General features: G+C 52.4%; 1 protein-coding gene across 1 annotated transcript; it reads right to left on the bottom strand.

The window, feature by feature from the left end:
* Positions 1 to 5,274: 5,274 nt before the first annotated feature.
* On the bottom strand, positions 5,275 to 12,556 carry LOC122372905. Its single transcript, XM_043350582.1, has 4 exons — positions 12,025 to 12,556; positions 9,930 to 11,470; positions 8,942 to 9,100; positions 5,275 to 5,370 (listed from the first exon to the last, which is right to left on the bottom strand). The coding sequence occupies exons 1-4, from the start codon at positions 12,554 to 12,556 to the stop codon at positions 5,275 to 5,277; spliced, it is 2,328 nt and encodes a 775-aa protein (XP_043206517.1).
* Between the last annotated feature and the right edge of the window lie 8,693 nt (positions 12,557 to 21,249).

The raw sequence follows: 21,249 nt of genomic DNA, 5'->3' as shown, positions 1-21,249 counted from the left end.
TGTATAATTAGCTGAACCAGTTGCAGACAGGGTTGTGTATCTCACGGATGGTCTGGCCGCGATGCGACTCCCTGAGCGCCCGGCGCACTAGTTGCGCTGCGTTATCAGCAGTCTGCGGCGTACTGCGGACCAGTTCTGCCGCCGGACGCGTAACGCAGTTACCAACAGCTCAATGTCAGCCGATGGTATCAGAGACCCGCTTCTGTACGCTCCTCAGTTCTCTGTGCGTGGTGAGACGAGAGGATCTCCGGGTGGTAGCACTGTTTGAGATGGGTATACCAAGGTTACGGCTTGTCGACAGCAGAAAATGACTTTATTGTCTGTCAGGGATGGTGAATGGAAATGTTGAGTGAGTTACTTGGAGGTGGTAGATGCAATTATGTAAAACACCCAACGATGAGGTTGGTTTTAAAAATTAAGTTGGGTAGCTGGACCACACAATCAGACTCTTTCAAATCAGTTAGAAAGTTATCAGAAAAAAATCACAAAAAATAGGGTCATTGAAATGCTTCAGCGCTGCATATTGCATAAGACTGGTTGTTGCATTAGCTTCAGGAACTAAGCTCAGATGAAAACTTTTTTAGAAGACATTCGAGCAGAATTGAATACCTCGGTGTGCCTCAATACTCTTATACGATTTACATAAATCTTTTCACGTCTTTACATTATGTTTCAACTTGTTCAACGCTAAAAAGTTATGTTTTACTATGCAAAATATGCTGCATATGCACAATGCAACCGCTATAACCGCAAACAACAGCCGGCCCCTCCGAGTCCAACATATCCTCATTCAGGCACCCCACCGCTCCGGCCTCCCAATTCAGTGGAACCCTCCCAGTAAGGGCGTGCAGCGTTCAGAGAGCCCTCACATACTGAATGTCTCTGTATCAGTGGATGCTTTGATAGCTCATAAAGCCCACATCTCTCGCTGAATGTGTGGCAGGCGGCGGCGGCAGATGGTAATGTGTGATGAAGCTCGGTCGCGTGTCCCGTTCTGTCCCCGTCACTTCTGCAGACGGCCGGCGATTATAGGCTCTCTGGCCGTGTCATCTGTCAGGCTTCTGTCACCCTGCCGCCGCCCTCCACACAGTGACGGCGTGCCGCGAGCTCGAATGCCCGTCTCCGCTCTGTGACGGGGTCAGTCGCGGTAGTCACCCCAACACCCTGTGTGTGTGTGCCCAGTTAGGGCACACCCGCCTCAGCTCAGAGTCGGCGTTCCGCCCACTCTGATCCTGACGGAGCACTCCTTCTGAGGACTCCACAGCGCCCGGGTGGGCCACACCGCGCCTCCATTCAGCCGTGGACAAACTTCACCGACTGACGCCATCGGAATGACATCTCGGGCGGTGTGCGAGCGCCGCGCGGCCCGCGTGCCACGCGCCGCGCGCTGACCAACCGGGCAGGGCTCGTGACCGGCTCGGTCGAACGGACACGATTGGGGACGAGCTGCGCACACCTACACGGAGATTAGCCGCGGCGCGCACAGCAAAAACGCGATAATAAGCCGGCAGGCCGAGCGGGCGCTCTCGGACGGCGGCGGCTAATCGCGGAGGAGGGCGGGTAATAGGGCATCGCGGGCCCCGTCCAATCGAGGGAAGGTGGTCACGGAGGGTGGAAGGGACCGGGCCTGCCTCACTCTGCTCCGAGCTGGTAGCAGCAGGCTACTATACATCGGGAGGCGGGCACCGCTGCTGTTATTAATTAGAGACGAGTTATGGTGCTATGGAAGTTTCCAGTTTACATCGCTATAAAGAAGGCGCAGCGGAAGGTAGGATGGAAACGAGCAAAAACACACAGGTGTATTTCGACGAAATCAGAAAACTAAGTACTTAGGTCAGGATTCAGGATTGAGTATCACGAGGGATACAACGTTCCTGGTCGAAGTCCCGTGTACCGACACATTTCTCGAACTATGTTCCGGCTGTTCACCTCTAAACTGACAAAGCGTCAGTGCAATGGTGAAGTTGTGATATCACGAAGCAAACCTGTTTCCACGGGATGTTTTCAACCAGCACCCCTAAAAGCATTCCACAAGACATTATAAGGTAGCTGTTAATGAAGCAACACGGATGCATACATGCATATTGCATATTCAAGACTCACCAAATGCTTCGAATGAAAATGTCCAGACACAAGAATGCAAAGTAGTCGAATACCTAAGTGAACTATGCCCTTTTGTGAAGAGACTTCCCACAAATGCCTCATCAGCTCACTCTCAAGCGCCTGCCTCGAAACAAGGGCTTGGCGACATAGCTGAGGTATAGTCCGTGATTAAAAGCTCTCAAATCAGAAGCAAGCTCAGGTATCAAATAACCGATTAAAAGGTCAGAAATTCCACGCACCAAGAATACCCAAAACCCACAAATACCACCACAACTGGACCTTGCCCTTTCCCTCTCCACGGCGCGCGTGGGGCGCGACTAGCCGCTTGAGTTCCACTGTCGAACACCGCGCGGACGGCAGCCCGGTCCGCCGCTGCGGCCGTCCGTCACCCGCCGCCGATCCCTATCGCTCCTAATTGACAGGAGGCTGGTTTCCAGGCAGTGAAGATCGCCGGCAGACCCGGTGGCCAACTGGTCCGGTTCAGTTGATCCGCAGACGCTTCTGTTAGAAAAGTACAGCAATAGATTCGGGTAAGGCGCGGCGCGTTTTACGCTGCTAGAGCCAACTACCTACATAGTCTGCAGAGAACGTGGCGTTGGAGATGGTAGGGCATGTTGAGTTTTATTAATCGTGTGTTTACCTCGAGTCGATACCATTTCCAAAGGTATGTAACAATAAAATCGTGCAAAGACTGGAACGAAAATGATGACCATTGACCAATATTTAAAATATAGGTTTACCTAGCAATTTTCTCAAAAGAAACGGTAACGGACCACGGATGACCAGACACTATGCGTCCTGGATCAACTCAACCGATAACTGCTAACTACACCAGTCCAAGATTCTCCCAGGCTCGTCCTGGATCACTGCTCAACTTGATGTCACCACGTTTCCGTGTTGCCAACGCTCGATGGTCTGGATCCCTTCTCAGTCCGTGTGGCGCTGTGGTCTCTCACTGGCGTTCCGTATAACACCCCGATCCGGTCTCAGTCCGGCCTTGGTCTGGTCTGGTCTGGTCTGGTCTCGGTCCCTGGTCCCGGCCCGTGTAACGCTGTGGTCTGGCTCGATCGACTGGACGGCGCCGTCCAGTGCGTGCCTCAGGTGAGCAGGTGATTAGCGAGGTTCGAATCCCACCGAGGACCGGGCACGCGGGCTGAGGCATGACGGTGGCGGCTGAGGCATCCCGGGAGTCCCACAAGGTAGCCAGGCAGGTGTACTGCCTGTTCCGCTATGCGGCGGCAAGATGATGGGAACAAAAAATGGGATCGAAGGTGTCCCAGTTATGGATATTTTGATGATCGAAGAAAGCAAGGAGATGGCTATTGACAAACTATGGGAAGATTCCTGTCATATTTCAGAGAGAGATTAGTCGTGCCGTGTGTTAGTGAGGTCAGAGAACTCACGACTTTGATGGGAACGTCACGCATGTGAACTAAAATGAAGACGTTTCCCGCCTATGAAAATTGTAGCGGACAAGTGAGAGCTTACATAACATCTGCTACGTTCATTTTCATAGTTAGATTTTTTAGGCATGTACAGCGCAATAGTATTAAGACGAGGTTCTATGAGATTTGCCCTCACCGTTCACCCATTCGCTATTCGTCCATCGCATATACCCCCTGCCCTTGGCGTTCTCCTTCTCTTCCCGTTCTGCCAAGATCCCTCAGATCTCTCTTCGGCACACGCCTGGGATGAGAATCGTCCCGGGGATGTATTTCGACGGCTCTGGGTCCGCTGTATTTGCATTCGGCCCGGTCAGAGCCGGACACCTTATCTGATGAGGACGCGAGCTGAACACGAGACGGGCCCGGGCTCCACCCCAGCCGACCCGGGCCGCTCGCGCCGTTGCGTGCGTGTCCGGTGCCATCGCCCGCTCGGGTGTGGACAGGAATGTCGATTTCTGATGTGTGATGATGTGTGCTGAGGCTTTTGATGAATTGTTTGGTAGGATGTCGGGCGATGGGGACGGGGCGCCAATAAGGTCGTGAACTGTGAACAGCGACGCGATAATTTGATAATAGATGGGAAATAAATAATAACGAGCAGCCGGACTTCTCGGAAATGGACAGAAAGCCCAAAAAGATACAACTTTGCCTGACAAATGGAAGGGTTATGCCACATAAATCATGTTAATATCATTTAGGGAATGACTTTCGATAAATCTTACGCTGAGACTATCCTGACAACCCGAAAATTGATAGTTGTGGGGAGTTAGTTTCCTCCAAAATCTCCTCGTTATTCCAGATACATTACATTCTCAATTAAATCAAAACTCGTTTGTACTTAAAACCAAAATAAATGCATCGTGACATCTACGCAAGCTTCAGTCTTCCAAGCTGTCGCCAGAGCTAAACTGAACATGCAGTGATGCCGTTATTATTGTGACTCATTGGTCGCAAGCGGACTATCATGTAAATAAAAAGAGAATCAGGTAATCAAAGCAGAACCTAATGAGCTGTGCACTGTACAGGACAAGCCGTCTTGTTTGATGTCAGCCTGCCCTGCACTGCAGTGAGGATTGATTGCTGAGCGTAAAATCTAATCCTCCCGAGTGACCGGGAAGTGAGCATTTGTCCTTCACAATAAGGAGAAACGCTGCAGTGATGATATATCGGCACGGTTTCAGTGATCATGATCCAAAAAGCAGATAAACCACTAAAAGCGCATCAGATCGTCCAGTATCCTCCCTCTTTATAATCGGCTGCAGTCGTTACCAGGAAACTTCCGCGCTCGCTCCGCACAAAAGCGGAGGAAACTGGCCAACCAAAACATCGCCAGAAAAGATGACACGCTTAATTCTAATCAGACCTGCGTTTGCTAACAGGGAAACGATGTCCAGCACAGTTCAAACTGACCAAATCACGAACATCGCTCTGGTAATCGGCCACCGTTTTTACACGATGACTTGCCTCCTACGCCTGAACGGTGCAGCAGCGGTATAATGCCACTGTAGTGTCACGACATCGCGGAAACCACGGTGCGTCCGACACGACGCCGCTCTTCGCGCTGTGTGTGCCCGATCGTCTCCGGTCCGGTCATGAAAAGAGACACGATCACTTCACGGTGTCGATAGTCACACTCGCCGTCACTCCGGGAGTGAACGCTGCGTCACTGGACGCGAAAAGAGGCGGTAGGAAGGTGTGGTGAACGATCCACTGTCTGTCCGGTGGCTTAGTCGGTGAGGTTCGGTGGCAGTGGGGCCGCTCCAGAGGCGGTGCTGGAGATCGTTTGGAGCACCCACCGGGCGCCACCAACGCAGCGCTCCGGCTGCAACACGCCGGGGAGCCGACACTAATCACGAGCGGCGAGACCGGGGTCACGACCCGGCCGTGCACGGGTCGGACCGGGCGTGCCGCGCCGTGCCGGGCCGGCCGTGCTCGGGATCTCTCACGGCCGGAGAGCGACCGGCCGCGCCTCGCTATCGCCTTTCGCTGGCGTGCCGAACCGCCGTGTGAAGGGACGACGGACATGAAGGCACGACCGGGTCACGAGGGGACGCTGGCGAGGTCGTTATCACCGCGCCCAGAGGAGAATCGGCGCGCGGCACGACAGGCTGGCACTCGGTGCTCGGACCCGCACCCCGCACCCTCCCGGCCCCGCACCCCGAGCTGTCAGGGGAAGGTGTGACCCTATCAGCACACAGCACCGAGTATAGAGCCCACGGTGACGTGTGACCCGCCCACTCTAAAGGCGGCAGACATGCACGCCGAACGAGTGAAACTTTCCTCGTCGCCGATAAATGCCGACAGGCGCTAACAACAAGCCATTAACAGGCCCAGCCTCCAGAGTGGCGTGGATTGTGCAAAACTTCACGACTTACATAGCTATTGAATGCACACGCTGTGACGTAGGTAAATCAAAACGAAAATATCTTCAGAGAAAGTAAGGTCAAAGTTCCCTTTTCTATCATAAAAGGTAATGAGAGCGATATAGGCGTAGGTGTTCTTATATCACTAAAACAGCGAGTACAGGCGATAATCAGGAACTTACGGCGTTATAGTCAAAGCATGCCCTTAAACCCAGTCGTGCGTGCTACTCTGTGCAAGCGTTAAACCTCTGATTAACGTGAAACGACGCTACTATAGTTTCCTCCACCACTATTCCCACATCACGCCTAATTGCGGTGTTCCGTTTCTTTGGCATGCGATGGGCGTAGTAGATAGGCAGAACGTGTTTCCTTTTTAAACGATCCCTCCTTAAAACACGAACGCACCACAAAATGTCATTTTGGACGGGCCTCGCCTATATGCATGAGGTGTCCCGGGCTAAACTATGCGATCTATTCTGGATAGTAAACAAAGTGCGGCGATGAACCGTGAGAAGATATCCATTCTTCTCACCATTCACAGACCGCGGCCGGATCCAAGAGTTCCATTTCGATAACGCTTCGCGGTTTGACAACAAAAGGCCTACAGCGACAGCGCCGGGGAACGTCTTTTATCTCGTCCGACATCCCCAAAGCGAAACCGTCCAGCAACCAGCGTGTGTCCACGCTGAGTTCGATATCTTTGCGGATCGACCAGAGCGCGAGCACTTAGTGGTGCGGTTTGTTAAGTTCAAATCAAAGCCCAGCTTCAAACAACCGCGTTATCACATGCCATTTTTATAACGCAGCCACTGTAATGGCATTGTCACGTTCGCAGTGCTATTTGAATACGATAATCGGTCTTCTCGTCGCATATTTTATCTCTGTGGTCAGGCGTGACCTTCGGTCATCATGTCGTGGGGACAATTAAGATTTTTAACACCACCGGGGCACTGAACGCCGATGGGAGGCGGTCGATTACTCACCGGAGCATGCCTACTGACACGTCAGGCTCAGGCGCGACGCGTAATTGTCAACACCAACGCAGTGCTGTGGCGCTGAAGCAGGGACACACGCGTGCGTGGGTCCACTTATTATGCCCACCTCTGACACTTGGCCCCGCCAGCCTGCCCCCAGCACGCGCTGACCGCCGCCGCTGACCGCCGCGCCGGGCGCCGGCCACGGCAGGGCACTTGCCCGGTGAGAGAGATAGCGCCGGCGTGAGAGACCACTTTCCAATATCTCATGCTGGCCGGCGTTTACCTGGACCGTGAGAGAGCTACCGCACGCCACGACCCGGCTGAGCCACTTTTGTCTCACCTGCGCTGTGTCTGTCTGTACTGCGCTGTGTCCAGCCTACTGTGTTCTTGGATTGGTTGCGCGCTTGTTCCAGAAAGAAGGTTCTTGATTTGTTTTTGATTAAAACTGGTAGTAAAGGCAGAAATGGGGTTAGTTTGCTTTGTTGATTACAACAAACGTCAAGAGCGTAGTGTTGCTGACGACCATAAAACCAAAATGCGTGCCTTATGCGTGGGTTTATGACGATCTTGCCAACAAGGAGTTTGTAAACACACCGCAGTAATCCCCCTTTAGACATGTCATAACATTGTGATACGCGTCACATGCCCTCTCCCACTCTAACCGATGGCCTACCGCCCACCTCGCTCACACAAAGACCTGGCCAGAGCCTGGGGCTGAGCATGACACTTTCATGTCCTTTTTAGTGGCTGTGAGGAGACATAACGACTCGAATAAACCGGCAGTGTCGCTGACTCTGTGCGGTATCACGGCAGCCAGGTCAGCACGGAGAGCCACCCACGCCGCAGGGTCGGGTTTCTCGGCCCGGTGTCGTGCCGGTGAGTTTGTTCGCCCACTGCTGACGGGGGCGATGAGACAGTCCCGAATCCGGCGGTGAAACTAGAAACGGTGCACGTATCTACACACGCCCAGCCACGATATTGGAAAAGTTAGATGGTGATACGTGATGTGTTTCAAAGGTGAGGACATTAAAGACTTCCACCTTTCCGTAAAGAGACTGGTCTTCTCAACTTTCATAATTAAAATATAACGCTTCCGAATAAGGTCTCACCATTCACTTCTCACACCACACACACGATTTCCCCATGAGATGGAAGACCGATCACGAAAGGGAAACATCGAGATCCGGTAGCTGTCCCATCGCTTTCTCTCGTGGGACAGACTCGACGCTCGACCAACACACTGACTGACAGGCCTCCGAAAGCGCCGCTATGTCGGCGATCTGCTGAGACCACGGAATGTGCAGCGTCACTGCCGTGGCCAAACTGTGTGCACGCACCAGGCGACGGTGGAGCTTCTGGTGCACCGCCACCGGGACATGGCGGAAACGGAGTAGTGTAAGAGAACGTACGTACAAGCGAGCGTGGTGCAAGCGAAAGTTTCTTATTGGAATTGATACAAATTATTTTGAAAAACAAAAATATAACATGCAGGTATTCTCGAGCCCAGTTTTTTTATAGTTTTTTTTTTCTTTTTCAGAACTGTAAGAGTTGTCTCTGATCACCACAGTTCGTCCACACGGCAAATTCAAAGGTCTCAAGAAAAAAGTGAGTATTCCAAGCTTACAAAGTCAGACAAAGCACGGTCTTCTGCACCATCTCGGCCACACCACAGCACGCTCAACAACACCTTCCAGTCTCAGCCCTGACTCCCGACTGACCCAGCCTCTTAATCCCGAACAATGGCCGGGCGTGCCCTCCGCCCCCTCCCCTGCGGCGTCAGTTCACCGACCCCATTCCCCTGCGGTGTCAGGTTCACCGTCGGCGGGCGCGTGACGGCCGCCCGTACCCAGGGCAGCGGCCAGCGGCCAGGTCCGGCCAGCCAGCGCCCGCTCCGCTGCGCCACTACATTTCACTACACTCCCCCCCGATCCTGATCGCAACCAACAGACGCTAGTGCTCACATCACACGCTAACAACGCTCACACGTAGGTATCTAAGACATCGCTCGGCACGGGGTCTCCGTACAACTGCGTGACAGGCCGAGCCCGCGTACCTCGCCTCGGCCCAGCCTCTGTGTCACTCGCAGCTTCCTCCTGTTGGTCTTGCTGGTCGTCTCGGTCATGCCGGTCGATGGGACACCGTACAAAGCAGGGCTCCTCATCCCCAGAAACTGGTTGCTCTGCCTCTGCGGAAACTGGTTGCTCTGCCTCGTCTGCACGCGGACGCAGATGACGGACATGCCTTGGTACACCGTCAACTTCGACAGTTTGCGGTGACACCACACCAGTCACCACTCCCCTGCCATACTGCTCGTCACAGCGTGCTCTCGGTGATTTCACCCAGACAGCATCTCCGACGTGGTAGCGGCTGTCCCGCTGTCCATCGTTCCTCACTGTCGGAACGGGGTCGACGTCTTTCACTCGGACGTCGTACCGATACACCATACCAGCAGGTGTCGTAGCTTCAGTGACATCGTCCTTCGGCGTTGTATTGTACCTGTATACTGCCTCTGCCACCCCACATTTCGCTCTCGTCGCAATCACCTTTACGGAGCGATGGTTCCTTTCGACGACTCCGTTCCCTGACGGCACATGCGCCGCCCTGTATCGTACTGCGACGTTCCAGTCGTTGGCGAAAGCTCTAAACGCTCTGCTGTGGAAGGTGGTGGCATTGTCCAGCAGCATTTCTGCCGGCGGTCCCCGCTCGCAGAATATCGCCGCCAGCTCCGCAATGACGCATGCGGCGGTCTCGTACCGCAGGAGACGCCAGATCGCAAACCTGGATGGGCCGCAATCCACCACCGTTAGGTACAGACACCCATGATGGTGAGTCACGTCGACGGCGACTCTGTCCCACGTGGTGTCGACCTCCAGGCGGCCTTCGCGCCACTTTTCAGGAGCGGGATCAACAGACCTGCACGTCTGGCAGGCCGACACCACGGCCTGCGCAAGTCGTCTCGTAGCGAGCTTGTTCGCCCTCCTAGCGAAGTATAGCGTCCTCCGGACACCAGGATGACCAGAAGCGTGGTGAATTTGGGTCACCTCTTTCACCAGCCTGTCGGGGTCGTCTCCGTCTCCCACAGCGCATGCTGCAGCCTCCTCTTTGCACATAAGCACCCGTTGCCAGGCGTCCGGCACTCTCGTCAGTGCGTCCGCTTTGTTCTCAGCCGACGAGACACACTGAACATTCACGTCCAGCTCGTACTCGTCCACGAGCATCCTGAGGGTGCTTAGCCTTCTTCTTATCAACATTTCAGAGGCAGCTTTCGTCTTCAGTCGGGCCCTGCCACTGAGGAGGTCGGTCATCCAGTGGTACACCGTCCGTGAGTCAGTCATCAACCGGACTTTTTCCGCGCCCCACAGGATGGCCATGTTCACGCCTTTCAGGGCCGCGTCTAGCTCTGCCATGTTGATGTGTTGTACTCCATTGTCGGGGCGAAGCCAGCTCCCGTCTTCCACTACTTCGTCACCCACTTCAACAACTACTCCCATGGCCAGAGCACTGGCATCCGTCCACACTGTGATTCTGTCGCCCTTCACATCCCACCGTCCCCTGGCAGGATCCTCTGCTCTGACCCGCTTCACAATTTCGTCCATTAGACGCTCCACGTCCGGGTCGTCAATCTCGTCGTCCCAGCCACTTGCTGCTCTGTTCGCACGTCGTTTGAGGAGCGAGGTCGCCGGCCGTAGCCAGCCGCACACTGGAAGGTGTCCCGTCAGCTGCCCGCAGAGGGAGAACACTTTCCGCTTTGTCACCGGTCCGGCAGCTTCTCGGACATCGTTGTCTCTCTTCCACATGAGTGCGCCTTGCTCCCCCCAGACTCGGAGGCCGAGAATCCGAGCGCCTTCCTGTGCGCGAGCGGGGTCCTTACACTCGAGACCGAAGGCTTGAAGGTGCTCGGCCACCTTCTCGGCCGACATTACCTCCTCGTTGACCAGAACGTCATCGACATACGACGATACTGCCTTCTCCACATTCTTGTCCTGCTTCGCCACTGTCTCCAGAACTGTCTTCATGACTCGGGGTGCCACATTAAGACCATACCCAAGTCTCGTCAGACAGTACCTTTTGTTTTTGAACTCGATTGTCTGATAGGGCCACAGTGACTCCTCCACATGTATCTGAAGGTACGCCTTCTTCAGATCCAGGAGTGCCACTTTCTCACCCGTCCGGCGCCATTCACGAAGTTTTTCACTGCACACGTCAACGTCCGCCGTGAACGTGTCGAGGTGAGTGTTCATTTCCCGGAAGTCAAGGACCGGCCGCACTTTCGCCTTGTTCTCTTGAACCACCGCCATTAACGGTATCAACCCTTTGGGAGAGCCGTGCTTTTCTTCGTCGTACTCCAGCAGCCACCCGTTCTCGATCCACGTCTCCAGCTCTCTCTCATAGTCCTCTCTCGCTTCATCCGTCACATGGTACTCGCTCACTCCGTTTTTCAGTTGATCTGGCGGTTTCTTTCCCGACCACTTCCACTCGACAGTCCAGCGCCTTTCCCTCGCATCGAACACGACTCGAAAGTCCTCCTTTTCCACCGCTAGATCCACGGAGCCTCCTGCTCCGGCGCACACGTCTCCCTCGCCTGCAAATCGCACATCAGTAGAAGAACGCACGGTCACACCCCCAAGAGCTTTCACACCATCCATTCCTAAAATTGCACCGAAACCCAGCGGCTTCACCGCTACAACCAACGCATCAAGCACCACAGCATCACCCCCAGGTACCCCAACATCGGTTTCAGCCGTGCCCGCACAGTCTAGTCTCTGACCACTAACTGTCACCATGGACACAGAACGCCTCTTCCACTCGGCGCAGAGCGATGAATGAACCACCGTTCTGGTACATCCCGTGTCGATCAACACCTCACACAACACCCCGTTCACATTCAGGTGTCTCGTTGGTAGTGCGCCGCTCCATCTTAATCCCGAGAGGAGGCCGGCACACGATCCTCCTCTCTCTCTGCGTTTTCCGGACACCGAGCTGCGATGTGACCAATCTTGTCGCACCGGAAACACCGGATTTCGCGGGGGCCAGTGCGGGCCGAACATTCACGGGCGAGATGCCCCAGGCGGCCGCACGTAAAGCAAGGTCCGCGCTCTCTCCTGCCGCTACTAACGGTTCGGCCGCGATCCCGACCGCCTGGTGACTCTTTGACCAGCGCGGCTGCCACCTCCGATGCGCCGTTCTCCTCTCGCAAGATGGCGCGGGCCCTGTCCACCACCTCCGAGAGCTTTAACGACTCCATGCGCGCTCCGGCTCGCAGTATCTGCCTGGTAGAGTCCGGCAGACCTGCCACAAAGGCACACCCCAGGCCCTCGTCCGACATTCCTCCGAACAGCGTCGCAAGCTGCTGCAGCTCCGCCAAGAAAACATCAACTGTTTCCCCGGGGCGGAGACGGCGGGTGCTGAACTGCTCATACGCAGCATATTTATCCACCGCAAACGCACGCTTCAGCGCATCCTTGAGCTTCACCACGTCCTTCCTGTCAGCCTCCACCAGCTGCCGATACACAGCAGATGCTCCTCCTGTCAGCCGCAGCGGTATCACCAGTGTCTGCCTCACTGGCGGCTCCTGCAGCCCGCACACTAGCTCGACCTTCTCCAGCCAGTCGAGCACGTCACCGGAGCCGTCGAATTCCGGAATTAATTTGACATCAAAACTGGCCATGATATTAGGTGCCGAAATAGCTTGTAAGAGTTGTCTCTGATCACCACAGTTCGTCCACACGGCAAATTCAAAGGTCTCAAGAAAAAAGTGAGTATTCCAAGCTTACAAAGTCAGACAAAGCACGGTCTTCTGCACCATCTCGGCCACACCACAGCACGCTCAACAACACCTTCCAGTCTCAGCCCTGACTCCCGACTGACCCAGCCTCTTAATCCCGAACAATGGCCGGGCGTGCCCTCCGCCCCCTCCCCTGCGGCGTCAGTTCACCGACCCCATTCCCCTGCGGTGTCAGGTTCACCGTCGGCGGGCGCGTGACGGCCGCCCGTACCCAGGGCAGCGGCCAGCGGCCAGGTCCGGCCAGCCAGCGCCCGCTCCGCTGCGCCACTACATTTCACTACAAGAACCCATTCAACTTCAAACTTTCAGCTCTATCTTGACTAGACACCACTAGTCAATGGTCAACGCTCCTCTCCTCCCTGCGCCGGATAGCTGCCCTGGATCACGTAAGCAGTGCTGTCGTGACAAGCAACCACGAGGCCGGCCCAGCGCGTGTGCGTATACCAACAGGGGGCACCTTTCATTTTTAGGGTCTTCTCGCGTGCGCCGACTACCAGCCACCGTTTTGTGGCTGGACATAGATCATCTCAAGATAATCAGGTTATCTCCCCGTGAGGGGCACCTGGTGAAAGTTGAGGCTGTTTCAATAGATCACTTTTTGACCGCGTGTGGAGGGCTCCTGCACTCGGAGCTCACGGGAAGGCTAGAGTGCCGGAGCGTGCGTTTCCTAACCGCTGCCCGGCATGATTTCACGTTACCTCACCGCGCATATCCCAGCGTGAATGGGGCCACTTGGGTCACAGGAGGACACGATTTTCAATCTGGTAGCTGACGAACCGTCAGATTTCCGACTTGACCTCCGGGCTGAGGCACGATGGAGACCAGCTCAGAATGCGGTGAACAGTAAAGGCCAGACGCGACAGAGACGCCGCCCGAAGCTGAGCAATATTGACACCACGGACATCGATCCCCTATTTATCGGCGTCCGGCGATCAGTTTGCATGCGATCTGATCCATATGTCTGATGCAATGACCTCGCTGCATAAACTGCTCATTAAAACCGGGCTGAATTCTCGTCAGGCTGCCTCAGGCGCCGGCCGCACATTAGGATAGGGAGCAGATAGTTTAAACATGGTACTAAATAATTGGAGCGTTTAATGGAATGGCCTGAATGAGTTTATTATTTGACTAGGATAAAATACGGTTTACACATCCATTAATAAAATCACCAATAGAATCTAAAAGATAAATATTTATGTGAAACATAAACTAGTTTGTTTACTCTCCTTGCCATATAGCTAATGGGGCGATAGGCCCGCTTAGAGGAAAACACTTCGTATCGTCCTTGTTTCTGCTTTATTCGCCATAATTCACGCATGATATTCATGGGGCGTTGAGTCAAATCCCATCTGCATCTGTCCTTGATCTCGGCTTTTTACATTCATTACACGCATCCAGGGGCACGAGCCATGTAAAAACGGCGAGGGGCAGTTGGCGTACATTATGGCTGCTGGTTAATGTAATAGGGTGCTTCCAGGATTCAGGAACCACAATTTAGAGATGACCTGTGAAAATATATTATCTCCCGGGGGGCAGCGTTTAGGAGAGATGCTATTACTTCCGGAACCTCGATTGGGATGAGGATCCTGGTAGGCAATACTCGTAGATATCAACACACATGACCTCGGATAGCCCCTAGCCCCTATAAATTAGCATCCGTTTCGTTTAAAGATCACAGCAATCATCTCAAGGAAAATAACGACAAATGCAAAAGTGTTGAATCGTCGAACTAAATCCTGCCGCATTGAATCAGCTCTTGAATTTGTGTGATGCATTTTCGGGAGGATCATTGAGAAATCTATGTATGTATGTATGTACTTACATTCATACTGCAGCACTACGCTAGACGGGTCTTTTCCAACGACTCGAACCGGCTATATCATCTACCGCTCTGGTCTTATTGAATATGTCATAGCAGTACATACATTCATACTGCAGCACTACGCTAGACGGGTCTTTTCCAACGACTCGAACCGGCTATATCATCTACCGCTCTGGTCTTATTGAATATGTCATAGAATCGCATTTAACTTGATCTGCATCCATTACAAGACTCGTTTTTCGCGCGGATCTATGAACGTCATGTCATTTTGAAATCAATTGATCACATATCTGATCTCTATCTTGCATTGCATTGCTCGGCTCACCCTGCTGGAAACATTACATATGGCGCCGTGCAAAAGATTGTTCTCCACATCGAATACCCTCCAGCTATGCTAATGAGCTCTGTAGGCATATTGTTCACAGCCTGGTGGCGTGTTCAATGCTAACGACCAGCTGTCAATGAAGGAAACAGTTACAGATGGACTATTTGCGGCCATCTCACACCTAAGTTACACCGGAATAAAATCATGGAGGTGAGATTAAGCATCGCAGTACATTGCCACATTGTCAGCGCCTCCATAGGCCGACTTTGAAACAAATTGTTCAATTAAATTATGCCCCTATTTATTATTTCAAATTGGGGATTGACGGGTGATTTAGGTGATGGAACGTGCGGCACCTGGGTATTTCAATAGCAACATGTTGGAATGCGGGAGGGCGATCGGTGAAAGTGGGCGCGGTATAGGCGTGAACGTTGGATTTGATTGGTATAAAGCCGCTGTGCGATTTGCACACTGGTAAAACGCATGATAAGGATCTGCATTTGTTTCGCACTTGATTCGATAACAATCAATAGACAATAACATAAGCAAAATTTACGCCCACCTGCTTCAAGAGAGGTGTGTTTAACGCCATTTACCTGTTCGTGTATTCGAAGTTCTCTTATCTTTGGCAAACGTTCCACTGAGTACAGCCCAGAACAATCCACACTCGCATTGCACATCTTAGACCCACCCGGACACTGTGCCCTCAAAACAGCGCAGTTTACCCGCCACCTCACGTGCGACCCTATCGACCGACACGCCATCTCCGCAGTTTCGACCCACAATTCACTCACGAGTATTTGCTCTGCGCCGACCTCCGCTTGCCAGCGCGCCTCTCCGTGCACTTTCCCCGTGAATCTCTCCCGACAATGGCTATATTTCCGCGGCCACCACCCCCCGCGCTGGGATTCTCGTTGCACAAGCCCTCCCGCTGGCAGACATCAGTCCGCTTTTAATCTGCAGACGAACTGAGACGAGCCGAGGCGCCACACCACGGCCATTGTTGCGCGTCGATCGATAGGTAAAAAGTGAAACAATAGCCAATCTGATCACCATAGCAGGGCCGGCGGATGGGTGGCGCGAGGGGAGGTGCGATGCGCCCCGGTAGGTGTCTGACTCAGACGGAACTGCAAATGATGGTCAGATCTTTGGATGATGGTCTGGTGACCAAGTGGGCCTAAAATGGTCTTGAGACGTTATTTCGGTCGTCATACAGACGGTTATATCAGGGCAATCCCACTGAAGTCTTGAATTGGGGTGGTCCTATACTACAATTACCTGGAAAAGTCAAACGACAATCCCGAAATCGTCTTAAGTACCCTTCGATAATCCTGTTTCAGTCCTTTGATCATCCTGCGGTGGTACTGTAACGGTTCAGGTTCGAGTAATGGCTGGTGATTTGCGGTCTGATATATCTCCTCTGTTGCGTGACCTTGGGATACCAGCGTCCTCTCGGATATAGGTGTGCCCGGTAGATTGGTTGTGATGGGCACAGACGACGGAACCTGTGGCGATCCGCCGATCATAACAAACATTTTTGCTAATGAAAGATCGCTTGCGGATAAAATGTAGGTTATCAGATGTAGCAAATATGAGTTCTGGTTGCTAGAGACATATTGGTTTTCAGACGGCAGCAGAGCTATTTCCTACATAAAAGAGTGACCACGGAAATGACGGCTGCCAATAAATTGTTTATAACTTGTTCAGTTGCCGCATACATTTGTGACTCATTACTGTCTTTCGGTGGTTCCGGTTTCCATCCTGCTTTCATTCCGTCGCTGAATTTAGGTGTATTCGAAGGAAACAACCACACATATACTGCTGTTCTCAGAAAGCAGAATTACAAGATTTCAGAGTGTCCATTTTCTCCTTGAGATGCGCTTAATCAATGACTGAACCCAGTGGCCCCAAACATTGTGCTAAGGCATCAAGGGTAATTTATCAGTGTCAGCTCAGTGAAAGCAGCCTTGACATTGCAGCTGGCACATCCGGGAGAGCCGCCTAACAATACCATTCACCATGCCCTTCAGTGGTCTTACTGGAGCATGCCTAATCTGAAACAGAAAGGAAATCGCCAACAAAAGACTCTGATCTGGCCGAGCTTTGTCCCTGATCTCTGGGTCAGACGGCATGTCCGGAGCCGGGAAGACGGGTTCGATCAACACAGGCAAACCTCTTTATGTCTAGCGCAGGCTGCAGGTCATTGTCGAGACCGGGCGTCTCTCTAACTTTGCTCATCACTCAGGATTAGGCCAGCTTAAATCGCCGTTCTTCGTGTCTCGATTCTTGACGCGTCACGACGCGCACGCACCGGTACAGCGCATAGATAGCTGCAAGGCCCGTATATTCCCTATCGCACCTGTAGCGATCTTATGTTGATCTCTACGTGAGTGATCTCTACACTCTACGGAGTGATCATGTATGATCAATTGATCACTCCGTTCGATAACGTGACATTAGCGAATGCCGCCGGGTTCCGACCGCCATGTCTCCAAGTGTGAGCGACAGAGTTCTTTACCGTCGCCAAACCCCGCACCGTGACCTCGCCAGCACAGTGGGGGAGGACCGACCTTGATCTCCGCACCAAACACACAATGACCAGTGACCACTCATCAGCCAAACACCGCCGCTCGCGGGCGTCCCCTCGGGCCGGCGGCTCCATTTTTCGTCCACAGTGGCGCCCCCTGTTGTCAGAAGCAGAAGTTCTTCCTCCCTCATTACCAATTATAATTGATTTATGGACGGTGTTGGACGCCTTGGTCCGAACTCGATTGTAATTACGCCTCGCAGGAGCAGCCAGGTCACGCCCGGATGGGCACCCCGGAGGTTCCTCCGCTCCGCTACTCTCCGGGCTACCCGACACTATTCAAAGGAGCACGGATAAAAACTGAGGAACGCGCCGGCACGTGCAGGGCAGCAAAGCGCAGCACGAGCCAGGACCATATCAACGTCATCGAACTATTTTAATCTGAACGCAAAGGCATCCTCACGCGAATCGATCACGGTGTATCTGTCCTAATATTATTTTCACGTTTGTCATGCATGCCATTCGCTACCGAGCAATCCTCTTTGATGTTCCAGCGGAAATTCTCTTGTCCAATTGACAAAGGCATCCTAGTGAAACGCATTTTAGCGACCATAAAGGTAATTGGAATCTCGTGTTGAGTCTTTGGTGGCTACTCCGTATTCCGCACAACATATCGACCGGTAAGCGGCGCTCTTCCCAAAGCGACCGGTCACCCATCGGGGAAGCAGCCAGGAAAAATCGTCGCGAATTTCCGTGAAAAGGAGACTCCCCGTGTCGTTTTATCGCCGACCATCTGGTGCGCAGTTCCGCAAGAGATGACAAACGCGGATGACGGGAAATCGGCGAACACCCGGCATGAGGCCCGCGGCTCTAAGCTCTCAAATGTTGTGGTGATTCGTCTTGATTACCGTTTGGCGACAGCACATGCCAGTGCGATGGGGCATGGTTTAATAAATTTACCGTACGGTGGTTTGGATTTTCGTGTGTTGAATTGTGCGTGTTAGATGCAGCAGGCATCGCGACAGACTATGAACACTAAACAGCCAAATGAAAAGTGAACTGTTTCAACTGAATCGCTAGCAGTATGATCATGGGCCATGCTAGTGTTTTGGAATGGTCCAATGGTCCATCTGAGTTGATGCATTAGGTCTTTGCCGTTCAATGTTACCACAGCCAGTCTCAGATCAACGCTTTTAAAGGGACCCTCCCACCTTCAAAAAAGTTTATGAATTGGCATGAAAGTGATGTCGCTCGGTTCAGAAAGAGCGAAAACGAATATCTACCAAATTTCACCGAAAAATATTCACCGGTTTTCAAGATATTAGACTTTTACTTTTGTTTACTTTTTTGGGATCTCCGTTGTTTCTAGCGACTTTATTTTAGAAAAGCGGCGTTTGCGGCAGATGTTGCGCGCAAATAGCATATACCACCGCGTGCTACAAAACGTTTTAGTCAAACATTTAGAAATCGTTAGATATTTGCGCTGACGTCACACATTCAGAGGGGTATTCCTAAGCATTAGCCCCTCTGAATCAAAATGCTGCAATTTTGAAATTCAATATTTCCGATTTAAGGCATTTCTCGATGTTGTGAGTGCCGAAACCGGTAATTGTGAGCCAGGGACCCCATTTTGGCTATCTCAACTCAAATCTAATGTTAAGGTGGGAGGGTCCCTTTAATCGAAAGACTGAGATGATCAAATCAGTCAAATGGGTTACAGCAGCACGCCAAGATAAAAGGGGAAACCCAGTAACTTATATTCACGTGTATTTTATATCGGTCAGAGGAACTGTGAACTCTAATTGCATTTCCGCAACGCCATGAGCACATGCTTTCCAGCGAGGGCACCTACTAATCCCTGGCCTTCATGACTTAAAATTTGTATCATTACGCAGGGCGGTTTGGTTCGTGATAACATGCCTATCCATCTCCACTGAATAGTGCCCCTTAGGGCCCACATCAGCGACTGTGGCCTCATCAAAGCATCAGTGCCACTGCTGTTAGCTATGAATGCATTGACGGCCGCCCTGCAGTCAACCACTAATTGGATACCGGCGCATTACTGAATCTGCCCCGGCAGTCCGACTGCACATTTCTTCTCCGCTGCCTTGGTCACGGTCAACCCCGCCCTCCATGACGAGCAAAGTGCGCCCCAAACTGCCGCCGGGCCGGAGCCCTCCCGCCCAGCGAAAGACAAACGCGTTATCGGCGTCGAGCTGACACTTTTCGATAGCCTCCGAGGCCCAATCAGCTCATGTACATATTCGGTAGCGATATTCCCATGTTCTTTCCGGACGAGTTCATTTTTCTTCGGCCGGTGGCGGATCACGGGCGTTCGTCCAGCGGAGGTGCTGCGTCGCGTCAGTATCGTGCCATCGCGACCTCCACTAATGGCATGACTGGTCGCGGAAGGGCGTCGGCGGCCGCCGCAGTGAATGCCTCACTGCACAAGATGGATCGAACCGGTACGGCCGGCGGACGGAGAGACACGGCCGGCCGCGACTGAGGGTTCAGGAAGCATGGGTGGAGAACCTGCCCCGGCCACCCCGGCCGTGGCCGGGGTAACTTTCAGCCGACCCCGGCGTGGCCGGGGTAACTTTTTCCACTTCTGTAAATCCTAAAAATGTCTCCATACGAAAAAATGCCATCTATAAAAGCGTCTCTCATTATTGTTATCTACCTTGAAAAGTTCTTGAAAATTTACTTTATTTTCATTTTGGAGCTTCTATGTTTTTAAGTCTTTTCATCGCGGAGCCCGACATGTTTCATCAAACAGAAGTAAATCATTTTTAAGGGCCGTTGTCGTAAGATGGCACTGTAATAACATCACAAGACAGGACGAGGGTACCTAATATCAGTGAGATAGAAGGATGAGCTGCTGGGGCTCAAGGCTCCCCCAACTTAACCCGCGCCAGGGTGGTGGCCTTATCGTAACACGTTGAGTCGAGAGGTGGTCTTTTCACGCTCCTTCTAACTCGGCTCCTGGGCTACGAGGCGAGAAGCGGAACGACGTTTGAAAGAGCGACAAACGTGATCAGAGAAATCTGGGCCTCGTTTCATAAAGCGAGTCCGTAACTTACGCGGGTTTTTGGTCTTGTATTGCAAGTGCATGTGAAGCGATGACGATAGTTTGAATCGATGAATTTATTTATCTTGCAAGCAAGAACAGAAGAGAGAAGGGAAAATAAATTTATCGCTTCACGTGCGCTTGCAATACAAGCCCAAAAACCGGCGTAAGTTACGGACTCGCTTTATGAAACGAGGCCCTGGTCATGTTTTAGGCAAGCTCAATAATAAAATCACCATAGATCATCAAAAGCCAAATTTCTCTGATTTTAGCGTTCTCCGACAACTTTTCTCACAGTTCATGAGCATAACGGAGCTTAAACACTGCAAACAAAACATTCGATTACTCGTTTAAGGCTCGGTCGCGAATAATATTTCAGGTGCGAGCTCAAATCAATAAGAGGGTCAAAACGGTCAAATTTGACATTTTGTTTTGTGTGGGAAGGTTGCAACTTCCACGGAATAAGCTTTGCAAAGGGCATGATGGCATTTTTAGCACGATCATCCATCAAATTTGACCTGATGACCTGACCTAGCACTGGGTGACATGCGTCCGAAATTTTAAGGCGTGTTGCAAAATTGTTGTTACAATTACGAAATCTTCCGCACCTGCGTGCAGCAATTTTCCCTAAAAACGTAGGTACAAACGGCAGACAGACATCCATTATTCTATGCCACAGAATAGGGTTTTTTTGATAACCGTTGACAAATATTTGAGCATCATCGTCTTTCTGACTTTCGGTCGCCGGCCGGGGTAACTTTTTCAAACATTCTCCACCCGTGTCAGGAAGAGGAACCGAACGGCAAGGACCGGCATAACGGCTAAACGAACGGCC

Source organism: Amphibalanus amphitrite, unplaced genomic scaffold (genome assembly GCF_019059575.1).
Source record: "Amphibalanus amphitrite isolate SeventyFive unplaced genomic scaffold, NRLGWU_Aamphi_draft 001417F_arrow, whole genome shotgun sequence".
NCBI lineage: Eukaryota > Metazoa > Arthropoda > Thecostraca > Balanomorpha > Balanidae > Amphibalanus > Amphibalanus amphitrite.
The sequence above is the reverse complement of the archived record's forward strand: the minus strand, read 5'-3'. Positions and strand labels throughout refer to the sequence as shown.